We start from the raw sequence: 18,993 nt of genomic DNA, 5'->3' as shown, positions 1-18,993 counted from the left end.
CTCTTTTGGGAATATCCTTCACTTCTCTAGAGCTTTCTTCCTTTGTCAGCAACGATCAGATGTTTCACGTGACCCAGCCACCAAGTCCTCCCTACTCAGCACTAGAAAGGAATTTCCAGTGGGGCATCCTACTGCTTTTAAGTTCCCTCCTCTTTCCTCTTTCTTTAGGGCAGAATCCCAAACGGGGACGAATGTGATGAAGTCACTTAGAGCTGCTGGTCTGGGGACTGGTGGGGTAGCCAGGAAACTGACCAAAGGGTTCCATAAAACGGAAGGATGTCAGCCCGTTTACTCAGTCTTCCCTCCCTTTCTTCCTCTATTTGTTCTTACCAGTGTTTTCACTGAATTAGTCAGTCAGTGTTTGAAATGAGTCCCTTCAGCCACCAGCTCTCTCACAACGTGCTTTAGATTTACGCTGCGTACTTTTAAAAGCTCGATACATGCCTCTTTCCAATGCAAACTAGTAGCAGGGTGCACTTAGAACTATCATGCTGTCTATAAAAGTCAGGAAAGCTAGAAGAAGGAGCTCTCTGCTTTGTAGACAACTTCCACATCTCTGGAACTTATCGCATTTCATAACACATAGAAAGTGTCAATGAAAAGTTAAGAGATGAAAGTTGGGCAGGGGGTGTAGCGTTAAATCGGCGTCAAATCCAGCAAACTTCCTGAGCTTGAATCCTATTTCCATACCCACTGGTTCTACGATCTTAGATGATGTACGTGATTGTCTCTGCCTTAGTTTTCTCACCTATAAAATGGCTACATCAGGGTTTCACTGGAGATAACACAAACATTCCTTAGGGTTCCTCAAGCAGACAAAGGTTGAATACAGGGGACCAGGTACTTATAAAACTGTTGAAAGACACACGGAGCCTCAATCAATATTAAAACCTTCCAAATGCTATCCGTGTACCAACCAACTAAGAGGACACTTACATCTGCCAGTCAGAAAGCTGGGGAAACAGGAGGCCACTGTCCAAACTTCTGAGCGCAGGATCACATCACCACAGGAATAATCCAAGAATACGGGGAACGAAGAGACTTGGAATCTGTCATTACCCCCGCTGACTCCACAGTCAAACTGCTAGACCATCTGGGTATGCATTAGAACACGAAAAGCACACTTAAAACTCCTCATCACCCTACTTAGCTCAGTGAGGAGTTCCGGTTCTGACTTCCAAAGGGATGAATCAAAATCACACGAGGACGATAAGCTGCAAGGCATTCTGGGAAGTGTAGTTTTTAACCAGCCACTGCAGGATAGGAAGTAATCCTGGAGGGGGTGCAATCGCCATTGACCACAAGCAGCCTCGATAAGCTGTGTAGGAGGTAACCGAGATTAATTATGAAAAGTGCTTTACACAGTGCCTAGCACATAGCGGACATCTCACAGATTTTATCTCTTGTTATCATTTTACCTGAGAAAACCTAGCCTGTTAGCTCTGATGACGAATGTCACACGCATTTCCTGAGAGCTATGGGGAAAAAGTAACTAATTTAATGTAACAGCCTCATATAACAGGGCTCTGTTATTTTTGGTACAGGATACAGGCAGAGTCCATGCATTCCTCTTGGTGAACGACATTTCTCGATTTCTTCGGATGACTGGACATGTAGGCAATGACCCACTTTCCGTCTTCTGATTGAATGTTATACACTCTTGTTGGGGATGGCAGAATAGCCTAGCGTCTGTGAATACAGACACTGGGAATCCAGACAGTTGTTTGAAGCTCTTCTGTAACTATTGGTCAAAGTATAACATTTTACAGGTATTTCATCTGATGGGTCTGAGGCAGGGGGTTGTGGGTGTGTATGGCATGTGCACATTTGAGCACCTACATGCTCTCCTCTTTTCAAAGCACCTGACTTCTTTCTGGTGCCATGTCTGAGTCTCTCTTTTCTCTTCTTCAGGCAAATCCTCTTCATTACCAGCTCCTGTGCTGGGCCCCACGTGACAAGGGCAGAAAAGCTCTCAAGGAATTTTCTGTTTGTATGAGAAGACAAATGTGACACTTTAGAACACAGAACAGAGGGAACAGCACTGTTGTGATTGGTAGTCATGGAGTGTGCCTCTTAGTACAAGAAATATAAGCTGAAAGCTGAAAGGAAAATGACGGATGGAGTTTCCCAAGTCAAGAGGACTTGGGGAATTAGTGTGTCCCATCGGAAAAACGGACAGGTGCTAAAAGATCAGTGGTTAAAAAGTAGATAGGTGAACCAGAATCAATTTCTGTTTTCCTGATTATTGGAAACATACTGACATCCAACTTGACCTCCAGAAGGTTTGTGTAAATATGGTACTTGCATTGCCAAGCTGGGTGCTCTGCCATTCCATAACCAAGCTGTAAACAGGTAAGAGATACTCTAGAACACAGCATCTGTCTTTTGTGAAAGTGTCTCTGAAGGTTTGGCTCAGTTCAGGGTGATAACCCATGTTTCCTTCCAGCTTTGGCTTAGTGTTTGTGGCCCACAACTCAGAAACTATGGAATAGAAAAGAGAGTCCATAAGCCCAGCTAGAAATATTCAGACATACTTGTATGGGTGAGAGTAAAGGAATTTAGCCAGTTTTGACTTCCCTCTTCTCCCCAGGACAGAATACTATATAGATTGTTTATGTATTTTCACCCTCTGGGGGGATGGACAGAAGATACATCACCACCGATACTTCACAGGATATGATTACACATGATCTTTATTGTATTCATTGTGCCTTTTGATGCATTCCAGAATTTCTATAATAAACTGTAATGGAAAAAATACTAATAAAAACAATAAAATACATGACTGTTCCACCTCATAGGACCGCTGTGAGAACCAAATTAAATAACGTGTGTGAAAACCCCTGGGAAATGGAACTCATAAATGTGAATAGAGCCATCTATGTTCAGAGCTGGTACTGTTTTCAGAGTCCAGCCCTTGGTGGGCAAGACTACACAGGTGCAGCCTTGCCCCTAGGCAGGCACAGCTAGGGTGCTTTGTGTACTCACTTCTGTCTGTGGACCTCAGTGTAGGCATCTCCCCGCAGCATCGCTGCTTCCAGGGGAGCCGTCAAAGGGTTACCTGTTGGGAATGTCTTTGATGCTGGAGAACCAATGCTACCTATGCGCTTGTACCAACATGTTTGAACCAACTCAAAAGAGACATGGAATGCCCTATAAAAGCCTCCTGGAGCCAGCTGCATCCAGGACTCTTCTCTGGCACCTTTCATTCCAACCTCTGCACTCTTGTTGGTACAGCTGGACAATTCTTTGTATCAAGGGGCCAGAATCCTGAGCCAACATCAGCTACCACATAAATACTTGGAACAACTGCAAATGGACATCTCCTCAGACAAGGTCCTGGTAACAGTAGCTACCCATCCTAGTTCCCGATTAGGACTTGGGAGACCACTGGTTTATAGGATCTAGTATTAGACTCTGACATCTTTCCACCAGCCTTTTGAAGTATACACATCCTTGAAAATTCAGGCAGATTTATCCATGATGGTGACAGTTAATATTGAAGGGGTATCAGCAAGCAAGTAGTACTAAGGACAATTCATAGACCTTCAATTGATGAGTAAGTAGCTCAACTCAAGTTCAAATCCATCCTGTTTCTCTAATATTTCCTTAGACCTTGAGAAATAATTGACTGTCCCATCACTTGTGTTTCCATGCGACTCTATGCGTATCTCATTTATAGCGTTTGTCACAGTCTGCTACAGTTCTAGTTCAGATGTATTTCCTTATCTTCACTATGGATGCTGTTAGTTCCTAGGGGCAAGGAATATGCATTATCTACTTATCAGTTCCTGGCATGTAATAATAGCCTTAGTCATTGTCTGAAATATAAACAATTCCTTCAACAGGTCAGTCAACAAACTTTATGCACTAGCTAATGTGGGCCAGGAACTATGGACATAATGGTGGGTAAAACAGAACAGCCATCTCTGTGGACCTGACCTTCCTGGGGTAGAGGTGATGGGGGGAGAGGAGCACAGACACACTGTTCTGGATGCCTGAAGAGGAACTTCAACCTATTTGAACAGAGACCTGAGTGAGAGAGTGGTCCCACTTGAGATTTGTAGGAAAGGCTGTTGCCAGCAGACGTGGGAACAAGAATGATCAACGAGGAACACTTGGAAGTGGAATGGAAGGGTAAGAGGAGGTTAGACAGAAGGAATGGATGAGGAAGAGCCCAGCTGACTATGGTGAGAAAGCCAGATTCTACTCTAAACCAAGCTGCTGGGTGTCTGCACAGATGCCATATGCTCTGATATGTGTTCTGATTCGACCACAAGAGAATCAGCTAGGGCTGAGGGGGTGGGGGCTAAGGGCAGAAGAAGTGAGTGTGATTAGGAAGTGATTCCTAGACCAAATAGATTCAATAACTTTGACAGGGAAGGTGAGGCCCAGGATTCACTAATAACCTATTTTCAGACAATCAGATGACAAGAGAGTTGAGGGTGGTAACCAACAAGGATCAGTTAATGACATCACTGTGGAACTCTGGGCTGACTGAAGAGCTGCTAGGTGTCTGGCTGCTGCTTAGAGAAAAGAGGGGAAGAGAGGCACTAGAGGGCACCGTGATTACTTAGTCCTGGGCCTAGATTGCCCCTGCTTCACATGCTCCCCAAAGCCCCAAACCAGGTGGTACAGGGCCTGCGATTCTGGCAACAAAAAGCGCTGAGACCTTCGTAGCAGAGCTAACAGCTGCTGTATCCCCACCGGCCCTATCTACCAGTACAAGACAAGGGGGAAGTAAATCATAGAAAAAGAAGATCCTACTCCCCCGCCCAGCCCCCAGCCAGGTCATGTTCTCCAACATGCTGATGGGGACAGGAACCAAGAGGTATATCCTTGGGGACACAGCACACCTTCTGTCGTCTCTTGGGTTCTCTAGAAGCAGCTGGCTGTGCAGTTTTCTTGCAGAAGTAGGGCTGGTGTTGGCTATACCAAACTTCAGGGCTGAACACCTTTCTGGATCAAGCTCTCAGGTGTCACTTTTGTGTGCTCCTTGTAACTGACAGCTACAGGGGATGACAATGAAAATACTCACATAAGGATCTGATGTGATTTATTCCTGTTCTATCTTGCTTGTTAAAAAGTATGGAAAAAAAAAAAAAAAAACAGAGATGTTGGGAGATGATCCTCGGCCGACCCAGCTGAGGGTGCAGACTTCTCCAAAGAAACGTCTCAGAGATATTTATGACCCTCAGAGTGGCTAGCTAGTCCTGCCTGACACCAGAACCTGCAGAAACGCCCCCAGTACCACCCAGTATGTCTCACACTTCCTTCATCAAAATTCTTCTCTGTCAGATCACTGGGGCCTCAATGTTCCACCCCACCCCCAAACACATACTTACACCCGAGTCCTCTGCAACTGAAGCATCTTTCTACTCAGCTTTCTGATTCTGCTTGAGGTGGACACTCAGCCTATTCCTACAAGTCTGCTCCCACCAGCTGGGCCCAGATCTCTATAGTAGGCAGAATAACAGACCCTCCAGCAGGTTCATATGCCCTGCAAATATGGTACCTTTCCTGACAGAAGGGAACTCTGGTTGACATAAAGTGTCCGGAATGGAATAGACATTATCTTGGGCCATCTAGATAGTTCTATGTAATCACATTATCCTTATAAGACGGCAGGAGTCAGAATAATGAGATGTGACAAGAGGGCTAGGGAGATGGCTCAGTTGGTAAAGTGTTTCCTATGTGCCCACCTATCATCCCAGTGCTGGGGAGGTGAAGACAGGAGGATCCCAGGAGGACCGCTGGCTAACCAGACTAGCTGAATAGGTAAGCTGTAACTTCAGTAAGACTCTGTGTTAAAAAATAAAGGGAAGAGATGATGGAGGAATATACTGGAGAATGACCTCCACATGCAGGGCATGGGTGCCTGCACACATGTATGCACATGCACACATTAACATACTTAAATGCATAAAACACATACACATACGTATACACACACACGAGCACACATACATCATGCAAGAGGTGTGACAAGAGAATCAGGTTGAATGATGTGCTTTTGAAGGTGGAGGAAAGGACCTTGAGCCAACCAATGCAGAAGCTTCTAGATGCCAGATAATGCCAAGAACATGATTTGTCCAGGAGCTTCCAGAAGAAATGGAGAGTTACCAATACCTTGAGTTTTGGACTTCTGATACCCAAAGTGTGAGAGGTGAAATCTGAATTGTTTTAAGTTACCAGGGCCTTCAGTTTGGCCAGTGCAACTCTGCACACTTCTGTCATTGAACACGCATCCACCCCATTTACTGCTGCCTCATTGTGGTCTGTCTCCCACTGGGCCATGATGAGAGCCCTTACCTTTTCAGCTGATCTGGATATTCCAGGAACTCAGAGCACAGAGCTTTTGCACAACATATAATAATATGTAGTGAAGAAGGAACTGGAGTCTGGCATGATTGCAACTGTCCACAAGGCTAGCAATGGCAGTGGGCTGGGATGGAGACAGGAGACTCTCTAGAACTTGCTGGACAGGCAGATTAACCAATCACTGAACTCTGGCCTCAGTGAGAGACCTCATCTCAAAAAAAAAAAAAAAAAACACAAAAAAAAAACCCAAAAACAGACAGATTGATAGAGAAAGTCACCTCACATTGACCTCCAGCCTCGACATGCACACACAAACGCACATACACAAAACACACTAACACATGCAAACATTAAAAGAAATTAAAAGAAGGGATCACTGTTAACTGAGAAACAGTATCACAAAAACCTTCATTCCTGTTCAGATCTGTAGACAGCACACACTCACTTCATTGTGACTTGGATCACCACGTATGTCCTCCTTACATTCAGGAATTGTTCTAGGCTTTCTACGGCTCTGGCACTAATAAGTTTTTGGCATCCAAAGCTGAGGTCAACAGATAAGACTTTCATGATAGGAAGTCCACAGGTGATTGAGGAAACACAAGCAAGCAATGCGAGCAATCTATGTTACAAGGAGCCAAGGGGTGGTGCACACAGTAGAGGCAACTAAGTTGGTCTGTAGGGTCAAGGAAGGCGTTCTGGAAGAAAAGATTCAGAGGTGAAATCAGAGTCATAGGCAATAGTTAAAGTCATTTGAGAGGGTCATGTAATGGAGGAGGGAGAAATAAGATGGAAAACAGCATGGCAGAAAGTATTCATGTACCCATAGCATTGCAGCACTAGTCACAACAACAAAATAACAAATAACATTTGTGCTAATAGAAAAATAGACCAACCTAACACATATATGCCTTGGCACATCACTTAGTATAACAGAAGGGGACTCTGTTACATGCTACAGCAGGGATGAGTCTTGAAGATTTTGTGTTCAATGCAAATAAGCCAGGAACCAAAGAACAAACTCTACCTGGCTCCACTTAGACGTAGAACCTAGAGAAGACAAATTCCTAGAGATAGAATGGCAGTTGCCAGGGGCTTGAGAGAAGAACACAGGTAGTTAGCATCTCAATTTCAGAAGATGAAAAGTACCCACAGAGGGTGGGGCAGGGATGGTTACACAGAGGTGAGAATGTACCTTGAAATAGACTCTTCGTGGTTTGAATAGGTATGGCCTCCACAGACCTATGTGTTTGAATGCTTGGCCCAAAGGGAGTGGTACTATTTGGAGGTGTGGTCTTGCTGGAGTAGGTGCAGCCGTGTTGAAGGAAGTATGTCACTGTGGGGGTGGGCTTTGATGTCTTCTATGCTCAAGCTGTGCCTCATGTGACATACGGTTCCTTCTGCTACCTGCAGATCAAGATGTAGAACTCTCAGCTCTTTCTCCAGCACCATGTCTGACTGGATGCTGCCATGCTTCCCACCAGGGTGATAATGGACTAAACTGAAACTTTAAGCCAGCCCCAGTTCCCCAATTAAGTGTTTTCCTTTATAAGAGTTGCTTTGGTCATGGTGTCTTGTCACAGCAATAAAACCCTAACTAAGACACTTAGGGTAACAACAAAGATAATAAATTTTATATAATATATATTTTACACTAAGTTAGAAACAAATTTTAAACACATTGACCAGGAAGACCATGGACACAATATCTGTGATCATCACTAATTTGGCCCCCTATGAAGACAAGACCTGGTTCTCTCTTGGGAGCCTCAGAGCTTAGAGAGGGCACCCATAAATGTATCACCTCGGTTTGGAAACCCTCAATTCTACTGTTCTATACATTTTCTTTGTATCTACTACAGTCTCAGTCTTCCTTCCTCTGGTGTCTCTATAATGGTCCCTAAAGAGCTAGAGAGAATTACACACAGCCATGTTAATGACTTTTGGCTCCTTCAGAGCCTCTACATCTCTGTAGGTCTCTAAAACTTGGATGCTTCTGAAGAGTGAATAACTGCATCCATAGTGTGTGTGTGTGTGTGTGTGTGTGTGTGTGTGTGTATAGTGTGGTGTATGCATGTACATGTACATTCTCCCTAGCAGTGTAGTTACAAATTTCCTGAGTGTTTCTTCCTGCCAAACCACTGATCACAGCCCAGCTGGTGAGGAAACAACACTCTTTTAGGGCCTGAACCCTACAAATGGGCTAACAGAAGAGGATCTGGGGTACATTTTCACACAGGGCTCCTTTCTCAGCCACAGGGACACAGATTCATTAGAGAGCATGGAGGGCAATTAGGAACAGCAGGCTTCCAGATACTACCCACCGCGAAGATCCCCTGTCCTTGAACCCCTCACACCACATGGCTAAGTCCAGCTTCCCTGGTCAGGGTTGTTACCTGTGGACACTTCTTTCTGTAGGCTTCCATTCTCTCCTCTTTTTGTGTGAGGACTTCTGTCTGTCAGATATGTCCACAAAAGCTCTGCACTCAAAATAGAGTAAAGGGACAGACCATTTCCCTTGGAGCTCCCAGCTCTGGGGAAATCATGGGATGGTGTCTGACACCTGTAACAGAGTCCCTGAACACTTCCTGACAGTGAGAGTGCATTTTCTCTGCCCAGAGTACAGAGCAGGCCTCAGGGGGAGTGTTGCTTAACCTCAAAGTTGTCATATCCTAGTGGCAGCCAGGTCACCCTCTGCATCCACCTATACTACAAGCTTATAAGTGATTTCCTAGCACTTCTGAATTACATGGTACAGAAGAAGAGAGGTGAGGAGATTGATTCTGTCTCAGAACGATGGCCTGATAGAAAAGCATCTGGATGATGTGACACCAATATTCTCTGTCACCAATGCATGGCTTACACAGCAGCATGGTTATCCCATGATCACATCCTCGTGTTGTGTGCACTCACACATTCTGCAGGTTGTACCTTCCTAGACATGATCATAAAGAGACAGAGTGGATTAGGAGAAAAAAAATCTTGAACTCAGGACCAGAGAACTTTGGATCACTTCTTGGCACAAACAAGGTTCTTATGACCCTTGAGATCCAGGTGTGACTTTTTCCAGAAGGACACTCCACAAACAACCCCTTTATTGTGTCCCTTATAAGGCTAAGGCGCTGTGTGTCAAATAGCTTGGCCTAGGAGACCGTGCTTCACAAATCATCTACCACTCCATACACATAAGATGAGAATTAAAACAACAAAAGAGAATATTCACTATAGCAAAAGGATTGTGTGCAAACCCACATGCTAAGTGTCCATCTGGATTCTTCACCAGGAAGGACAAAGATAGTATTCTCACACCAAGCTGTTAGGTGTCCTGAGTGATATTAACATTGGTCCATTGTGCTAGCTCCCCTAAAAGCATCTAAGAGCATGCATGGTGTCAGAATCTCAGTAAATGCAAGTGTCAGTGGCCAGATATTGTTTTCAAGGGACTGTGAGCTTCCAGAGCATTCTGTAAGAGCAGAGACCAGTTCCTCACCCAAGAGGCTTGACCTTTCTTATTTTGTTCCCCCAAATTGTCCCATGTATGGGGAGAGGCTACCCCACTTCTGTGCTGTAATATAGACATCAAAGAAGTCTACGGAGAGGGAAAGACACACACACACACACACACACACACACACACACACTCAGCTAAGTGAGAAAGTTGTTAACAGGGAGGTCAGGGAGGGGGTCAGGGAAGCTGAGCAGGCCTTACGTTGCCATGGAGTTTGTTGAATTAAACAAAGAACACAGAGATGCTGGTATGATGAGGTGACCCTGGCTGCCCAACTTCCACATGTCAGGTGCATATATGGATCTCTGCTGGATACTCACCTGGCTGGCCAACCTTCTCCTCTCACTTATAGGGATGTGGGCTCTGAAACTGAGGATGGAAAGGGTACAGTGTCCTGTGTTTATGGGACAAAAACAGGGGAGATCAAGTTAGACACGCTAACCCTAGACCCTCAAGCAGTGTGAAAGTGGTAATAGGGAAATCAAGAATAACCAGCAGGTACAAGTCAAGAGCTCAGGCAGGAGGTAAGAACCAGGAGCTGCTGGTACCAACAGAAGCAAGATATAAGAAGTACAGCAATGGATACTAAGAGACCTGCACATCACACCATGCTACTGATGATCACCAGTTACAAAATCTGCCCATGAGACGGTCAGCTGAAAGACAAAAGTCTGGCCCTTTTGTTCCTTGGAAGCATTTACCTATTTCTTTTCAGGCATATTTTTCTCTCCACCTACTCCTACCTCCCCCTGGAAGATTCCCCTTACTGCTGACCCAGTAAGCTCTCACAATTAGAGCCCAGGTCTCAGGTCTGCTTACAAATGGATTTAATGTTTGATATGAAACTCACTCTGGAGAGAAATCACTTCCCATACTGGGTGCAACCTCATCATTTCTCACCTCCATTCAACATGCATTTCCGCAGACAGACTTCCTCTGTTAAGTTGCTGAGAAGCATTTAGCACCTGCATACTGAGCCCGTGGTCACGGGCCGGGACGCAGACCCAAAGTGCCTGCAGAAAAGTCTCGGCTTGATGAAAGCCCATAATGATATTTGCATCAAGGCTTGTGTGGTGTCTTATTATTGCTGATAATAAAGCATGATAAGCAATATCCCAGTTGATTTATCATTGGCTTCACCTCATACTTCTGCAGTATTTGCAATTTTCCTCTCCCGGTCCCCAGAAGACAATAGCAAATATTTTACTTTATTAAGCACTTTAAGGACAAGATTCAGAGGTCTAGAATCCAGCATTCAGTCACTAGGGCTTTTTATATTCTTTGATGTTCTCTGAGTGTCTTTTGTAATGCTGTTAGGTAGGTGATTTTTCTGGTTTAGGTTCTTCTTCCATCTCAGTGTTGAATATACTCACCTCATGCGTTTTGAGCATTTGTGGGATATATTAGCTATTCCTCCAAGCACAGAAGGTCTAGGGTTAACTACAACCACCAAGGGTCCTTACCCTCCTGTGGTTTATTATCTGCCCAGAGACAACCATAAACCAGATAAATAATTATATAGTAAAAGACAACTAAGTTAGATATAGACTATGGAGTGTTGGTAAGATATTTCTGAAAAAAAAAATTCTGAAGGAATAAAGTTTAAAAAAAATATAGGGGCCGGGGATAAAATTAGAGACACTGGTCTGAAAACATGACTTACTGACGGAAGTGTTATTTGAAGGATGCACAGTGAGGAAGCTGGCCATATGGATCCCTTTGGGGAGAATATTCCACATAGAAAGAAAAGGATGTGCAAAGGCCCTGGAGCAGAAGTGCTCTTGAAGTATTTAACTGAATACTGTGACTGGAGCAAATTACTAGATAGATAGCAAAAGACAGGGCCATAATGGAAATGGGAAGCCAGGTCAGTCCTGGCCTGAGGGCCACTGAGGGACTTGGGCTCTAGCCTGAGAGATTGAGATCCTGAACCAGATCAGCTAGGCTGCTGTGCTGGAGACACAACATAGTGGAAAAGAGCAGAGTTAGGAGAATAATCAGGAGTCTGTTGTGAAAATTCTGGCTGGAGATGTGTCTGGGGGCATAATATGGCCACGGGGATCATGAGAAGGGGCTGGATACTGAATATATTTTGAAAGTGTATTTCGAGGACCTTTCTGACAGGTCGGTAGAGTTGTGGGCAGCACTGAGACTTTGAGGCAGAACAACGAAGAGAAGGCAGTTGCCATGAACTGAGGTATGAGGGTTCTGGGAGAGGCTGGTCTGGTAGGAAGGCTCAGGAACTTGTCCTTGAACCTGGACACCTCCTGATGCCTGTCACAGGTGTGGTGTGCCAAGTAGGTGTTCCAAGTATCTAGGAGCGTACAGATGTGGAACAGAGCAGGGAGACTGCTTGGGGAATGATATTTAAAGCTACAGGAGTAGCTTTCCCCAAGGCAATGGATGGCGTATGGGTGGAAAAATAAAGACCTCCAAGGCTGTGAGCCCTGATATGGTGCAATATTTAGAGGTTGGGTGTAGGAAGAGGAGTCAGCAAAAGCAACTTTAGACAAAGCAATCAGAAAGGCTAGTGAAAAACCAGTGGATATGCTCATCCGAGGCTCAGGCAGAGAGAGGGTAGCGATCCAGTGTATAGATATTGCTATCAAGATGTCAAATAGTGTGAGACGTGAGAAAGACTGTTAAGGCTGGGGTAGTCCTGGTAAGAGGTTTCAAGGAGTGAAAGAAGAAAAGGTCCAAACTGGGGTGGGATATACAGGGAATGGAGGACAGGGATTGAGAACATGAGAGCAGACAACTCTTAGTTACCATTTTACCATTGTGATTAAAAAAAAAAATAGCCTGACAAAAACAACTTTAGGCAGAAAGGATTCATTTTGTTCCAGAGTGATACACTCCATCCTGGCAGGGAAGACATAGCAGCAGGATCAGGAAGCCTCTCCACTGAAGAAGAGAGAACAGAAAATAGGGTTGGGTTATAAGGCCTCAAAATCCACCTCCTGTGACTCACTTCCTCTGGAGAGGCCCTGCCCCTTTGAGGTTCCACATTGTTTCCAAACACCACCACCATCTAGGGACCAGATGTTCAAACATAGGAGCCTACGAGGGAACATTTCACCTTCAAACTACCAAAACCACATCAGCTTTTGCAGTATTGATTTAAAGGAAAAGAACAACGGAGGTGACTGTGAGAAGAAAAGATCAAGGGAAGTCACTTTACGAGGAGAGGTGTCAGAGTGTGGATGGGTGCTGATGCAAATGGGCCAATGCAGAGGGGAACCATGACATTTCTGGAGACTGAGATAGAGGTGGGGGCTGCTGGAGAAATGTGCATCTGGGATGCAGTCCCAGAGGTAGGGCATTGGCCTGCTTACGGTCATGGCAGCTCTTATTTCTCACTAGACAAGGTCACTGGGGAGATAATTCAGCCATCTTTAACCACTGAAAAGCCATGCCAACCATACCAGAATCCCAGAGCATGTGGAGAAAGTGATGGAAAACCATGATGGATTGGAAGGAACTCAGCAGCACAAAGTCAGCCCAGGGTATTCAGCCTTCTTTCTTTATACCTATTGCTCTCTACTGCCTTGACATCATTTTCTAATGGTAGGTACTCTCCTGGTGGTTTGGTTCTAGCCAGCCATAAATCTAAGGCCATGCTGTGGTCATACACTGTGCACATAATAAATATTGTACATATTAGACACAGTACCTACAGAACTTACTCCCTGAAAAAGTTGAACACAGGGTACAAAGAACAAGAACAAATGAATGCCAGTTTTGTAGGTTGTAACCTACAAAAGTAAACTAAGTGTCATGTGCTTTCATTGGCCTTGGAAAAATAATGAAGGGTCAAAAGGTCACAAGCTTGGGCATTGGATGGATGTGTAATTTTGATTACCAAGTTTACATCTCAACTAGATATGCTCCTTGATCTATATGAGATTCATCTATACAACAAGAGTAACAGTTGCTACCTAAGTTACAAAATTACAGCTTAGGAATGTCTACATGGTTAAGAGTTCTTGCTGCTCTTATGGAAGTCCTGGATTTTGTTCCCAGCACCCACATTAGGTGGCTTGAAACTGTTTTCAACTCTAGTTCCAGGGGATCTGACATCCTCTTCTAGACTCTGAGAACACTTATACATACCTGGCACACATACAGACAAGCACACACACACACACACACACACACACACACACACACACACACACAGGTAAAAACAAAAACCACAACAAATATGCTTAGTGTCTTTGTAAAATGCACTGAGTTTTGAATCAAACCCACAAGAGGTTCCAGAATGTTCTCTCCAGCTATGTAAAAATACTGCTTCTCTCTTTTAACATTGGCATCCCTTCTGTGAGGGATAGGTACCTTTGCTCCTCACTCCAAGAAGGGATTAATTCTCAACTTCTGAGTTGTTTCTCTTTGCTTCAGGTCTGGATTTTTTCACTCTACGAGTGTTTCATCACTGCTATCTTAGATGGAGTTGGAGTGGAGATGGGGAAAGAACTACTTCAAGTCAAGCTTTATGATCCTTCCCTCTCCCAATACACCTCTTAGAGATACCCCATGTAGGAGGAGTTAGATGACGGGTATTGGTTTGTTGGGGGAGGGTCTGTGACTACACTTACTTCCACCAGGCCAGCAGAGGACATAACTCCATAGGGCTTCTTCACCCTAAGCATATCATATGTGGCTATAAGGAGATTTGTTTGACATCTCTTTTCAACCTATATCAAGAACATTTGTCAGGGACTATGGCATTAAGGCTATTCTCACTGAATCCAGAAGAGGTTGATAGTGAGAAGTTGTTCTCGGATCCCAGGGCCACTTACAAGAAGAGGAAAGGAAGTTGAGAGGTGATGGTCTTCAAAGGAGAAATGTCTTACTATGAAGAAGCTTTGGTAGAGCAAGACAAATACTCAAAAAGAAAATGCACGAAGAGAGATTATGCAAGAGGATGGACAATGAAAACTATCAGTATCTGAGTTCAAATTGGATGCATCCATCCCCAGCAGCTCTCCCTTGCCAATTGCCACTCCACTGCCCTCCACATGAATTACATGTTTGTATTGCAGACATATCAATCAGCCTCCTACTCCAAGGAACTCCCAAAGGTTCTGCTCCCAAGATGCTTAGCGTCACTAACTGCCTGCTATAAACTTCTTTGTGGATGAATGGTCTGAACTGTCTGAATTCAGTGTTTCCAAGGTTCTTCATTCTGCATCCCATCGCCCTGGCAGCTCTCCATCAAAGCCCTAGGAAGATTCTCAGAGCCCAGGGAAACTGCTTAACTTCCCAACCACCCAAGTGCTGGTGTGAAAAATATTTCCAGATACACCATCATCTCCAACTACAGAATCCCAACTGCAAAACTATCTGTGACCACTGCTGTTTCTACACATTTCTACACGAGAAAGATGTATGTGGAGAACACAGCAGCATCCCGAAAGAAACCCACAGAGTTCATGGGACACAATGGACACGTAAGGCAAGGGAATACCATGACAATGCCATGGGCAGTACTTGAAGAGAAATGATGTCCAGACTTGGGGCTGATTGCTCTACATGGCTTATTGAGATTTTTGTCATAACCGCACAACAAAGGTCTAATCATCAGATCACGGAAAGGAAGACGCCAAGCTTGTGGGATTTCCCTCAGTGACATAAGTAGTAAGTCATGCTCATAGTATCAGCAACCCCAAAGGCTATTATCTCTTCCTATTTTTCAATTTTCTTATTATTGTATGTGTATGTGCTAGTACCCACATGTATGTATATGCATCACATGCATACTTGGTGTCCTCGGAGGCCAGATGTCTCAGGATCCCCTGAAATTGGATTTATGAGCTGCTTGAGATCATTATGACCTGCTTCCTGTGGGCACCTGAAATCAAACTGTCCTCTCAGGTCAAGAGCAATAAGTGTGCCTAACTACTGAGCCACCTCTCCAGCCCATTGGACCTATACTCCTTACTAAGTGGTGTATCCATTCTGTGAGCCAGAAAGGGGGAACATAGAGGAGTGTAGAGGTTGATTCTTGTTGATTGATGTAGGAAACTGAGGAGCTGCCTTGATGCTTTGAGGACCTGAGGAATATGTATTGGGAAGGGTGTCATGTTGTTCCTACAGTGTCTGCCAAGCCTTTGTCTCCTCTGAAATAAGAAATACAACTAGCAGGCTGTAGCTGTGTCTGTGTCTTGGTTTTACGAGATATGGAAGGCTGCTGAGATCTGAAAAGGCATGGTGGATGCTGAGGGAATCTCACTAAAGTTTCAAGATTGCCTTCCTTTTGTTAATGGGGTGAACACAAGTACAAATACTTAGGTGAATGCACAAAGAGCCACCAGTTGCCTCTACTGCAGCCTCAGGTAGCAGAGGCTCGTGCTAACCCTAGGCAGGATAACTCTGCTAAAAGCTTCCCACCTATCTAATGTAGAACTCTAAGATTCTAAGGAGATTCTTAGTGGCAGACAAGTCGTCTCCTATCTTGAGTAAGGTTCCTTAGAGAACTCACTAGACTTTCTAGATGGATTATTTTTCTTGTTGTAGTGGTGGTGGCAGCAGCAACACCACCACCTTGTTTTGGCACAAGGGTTCAAAGACTCTCTAACAAATAGTACCTAAGGAGAATTGAAGGAATTGTATCAGTATCTAGGTGTCAGAGTTTGAAGGTAACACGTTCTGCACAGGCTCATGTATTTAAAGATGTGATTTCTCAAATGTGATATTTGAGAAGATGTGAAACCTTTGGGTGCTAGAGCCTAGCTAGAGGAAGTAGAACTCTGAGTAGCAAGCTCCAGGAATCTTCCTGTTTCTGCTTCCTCAGTGCTGGGGTTACAATTGGGGGCAGCCATGGCTACATCTGCCTTTTAAAATGGGTGCTGGGGACCTGAACTCAGGTCCCCCTATTTGCACAGCAAACACTTTACTGACTGAGGTGTCTCCTGAGCCAGGGTTGCAGTTCTTGTCTCCAAAATATGTATAAGATTTTACATACACAACTCTAGTATGAGCATGGTTTCCTATGCGCTAAAGAATAGCATGTTTCATGCTCCTCAGAGAACATGAGGCTCCTTCTGGTTTATCTCTGGATATTAGAATTACATGAGATGCTGAAAAAAAAAACCTCTAAAGGTTTGGTGTGCATCTAAGCCATGTGTGCAATCGTTATCTGAGGACAACAATTTTACTGGGGCAGCAGTCGGCAGCCAACTTATTAGCCAAAAACTATTCCTCCTATAATCTTCCCAGGGGAGCACAGACTTTCAGCATTCAGGGACTCTTCAAGGCCATGCCCCAGTGCTACTTTCGGGTTGCATGGTGTCCTGGTTTGCATCAAGAGAGTCTTGGCTGCTGCTTCTGATACCGGAAGATCATACAGCATTGCTCCATTGCCTCTGAGAACTGATCAAGAGGCTTAAGCTGAATGTAAGGGGATTTGGGGTTGGACCAGCTTCTGAAGGATACCTGTGAGACCTGGTTTTAGCAGGGTGAAGGGCTGCATCTTATCTAGAAGCTTACACGTATGTTCACTGACCATCCTTTGGAAGAAGCAGAGAGCATCTCATTTGAAAGAGGGTGTGTGGTGAGTCCAGGGAAAATGCTTCGAGCATTACTTTATCCACAAAGGCCAATGGGGGAAAAAAGAAAGAAGGAAAGAAAAAGAAAAAAGTTGAAATGGGTATAAGAAATGAAGTTTTTTGTTGTTGTTGTTGTTGTTATTATTGTTCTATTGTTTGTTTTGGCAAGGCAAACACATCAAGACAAATTGTCTAGCATTCTTTACTCTGATTTGTGGGACCATTGACTACTGGCAGCTGGAAGAGCACACCCCCCTCTTTCCTACCTTCACCTTTTCTTCTCTTTGGCTTCTCTGGGAGAGCATTAAAGTTGTCCCCTGGTTGAGTCAAGCTGGCCAGTGCTCAGACAGGAAACAGAGCTGTGGAGGTGGTCAAATGGGGATTGATGTCATTTGGAGGGAGATCTGAGGGCATATGCAAGGCCAAGGGGCTGAAAGCAGGGAGTATTTAGCTAAGCCAAGAGGGATTAGCTGCAGCTTACCAGGGCAGGCTTTCATGTGTCTAGAGAAAGACAAATGAAACAGCAGGCCAATGGGGAAACCAGAATGCCTGTGTCCACAGAAGTCTGAAGCCCTCTGCAGGGAGAAGGCAGTGGTGTACATGTAAGTCTGGAGAGGAATGCTTCCCCAGCCAGCTTCAGGAAGACAGCCAGGGGTCTGAAAGTAAATTTATTTTATGCTAACAAGAATTGTATAAAAAGGACTTTAGAGCAAGTCTTTCTCACAAGGCAGAGGCTTCAGGTTCAATTTAGAGCTCACTCATGCTAGAACATTCCCTACCCCCTCATCCGGCAGAGTCAGGTTCACTGAAGCTGTTAGTGCCAAGGGGAAGCCTCATCTAGGAATGGACAATAAACATTCCCCATTCTCACTCACGTGCCAGCCTCAGACGCCTACCAGCCGGTTACACTCCCATATTCCAGCTCTCAAGTGCACACAGACAGACCCATGCATATGCACGCTCACATTAACCCCACTCTTTGCTCTGTCAGTCTCATTTACATAGAACATCGTACAGTGTGTGTGTGTGTGTGTGTGTGTGTGCGTGCGCGCACATACACATACACACTATGGATAACTTAGGCAGTCTGATGAAACCCAGGAACTCCCTTGGGGAAAAAAGTTCTTAATGTAGAGAAATGAAGATATCTAGGATTTGACAGAAAGCTAATCAATTTCAAAGTATCTTTAAAATCTGGGGTTTGGCACTACATGTGGTTCCCGCTTTAAATAATATTCAATGATGGATTGTATCGACCAATAGCATAAAGACTATAAGTAATACTTTGATATATCTCAAAGAACTGTAAAGTGATATGAAAATATATGACATTTCTATTGGCGTTAAATGCATAACCACTAATAACCACTGTGTTGTGTACTGTTACTTATAGTTGATATTTTAGTTCATAATAACCAAAGGGTTATGCAAGTTCACAAACCATCTCTCATCTTTCCCTAGAGCCTTAGAGACCCATAGTTAATCCCAGGTTAACGATTGTCCTAATTTGCCTACAATACATATTTGTAAACACATGCGCCTTCAGTTATTACATTTCTAAACATTTACTCGCCAATGACCCCTTACACATTTCTAAATCGCACTTCATAAACT

General features: G+C 44.3%; 2 protein-coding genes and 1 long non-coding RNA gene across 11 annotated transcripts in view; 1 reads left to right on the top strand and 2 right to left on the bottom strand.

Moving 5' to 3' along the window:
* The window catches only part of Nxpe4 (neurexophilin and PC-esterase domain family member 4), a 247,174-nt gene extending 245,190 nt beyond the window's left edge, over positions 1–1,984 (bottom strand). For all 6 annotated transcript variants that reach the window (XR_013107551.1, XR_013107550.1, XR_013107552.1 and 3 more), the window contains exon 1: positions 937–1,984. The gene's annotated coding sequence lies outside the window, so the exon portion shown is untranslated. The remainder of the gene's footprint in view (positions 1–936) is intronic.
* A 271-nt stretch (positions 1,985–2,255) lies between these two features.
* On the bottom strand, positions 2,256–18,522 carry LOC143439154 (uncharacterized). Of its 4 annotated transcripts, none has more exons than XR_013107555.1 (4): positions 17,646–18,522; positions 17,321–17,414; positions 10,150–10,223; positions 2,256–5,009 (listed from the first exon to the last, which is right to left on the bottom strand). It is a non-coding gene; the product is annotated as an uncharacterized LOC143439154 (long non-coding RNA). The 4 variants fall into 4 exon arrangements; XR_013107557.1 differs by having other exon boundaries at positions 17,337–17,414; XR_013107554.1 differs by lacking the exon at positions 10,150–10,223 and having other exon boundaries at positions 17,646–18,519.
* Positions 17,306–18,993, top strand: part of LOC143439152 (uncharacterized) — a 13,898-nt gene continuing 12,210 nt past the window's right edge. The window contains exon 1 of the mRNA XM_076925060.1: positions 17,306–17,384. Coding sequence (XP_076781175.1) covers positions 17,325–17,384 — 60 coding nt within the window. The 5' untranslated portion in view covers positions 17,306–17,324. The remainder of the gene's footprint in view (positions 17,385–18,993) is intronic.

This window comes from Arvicanthis niloticus, chromosome 26, assembly GCF_011762505.2.
Source record: "Arvicanthis niloticus isolate mArvNil1 chromosome 26, mArvNil1.pat.X, whole genome shotgun sequence".
Classification (NCBI taxonomy): Eukaryota; Metazoa; Chordata; class Mammalia; order Rodentia; family Muridae; genus Arvicanthis; species Arvicanthis niloticus.
The sequence above is the reverse complement of the archived record's forward strand: the minus strand, read 5'-3'. Positions and strand labels throughout refer to the sequence as shown.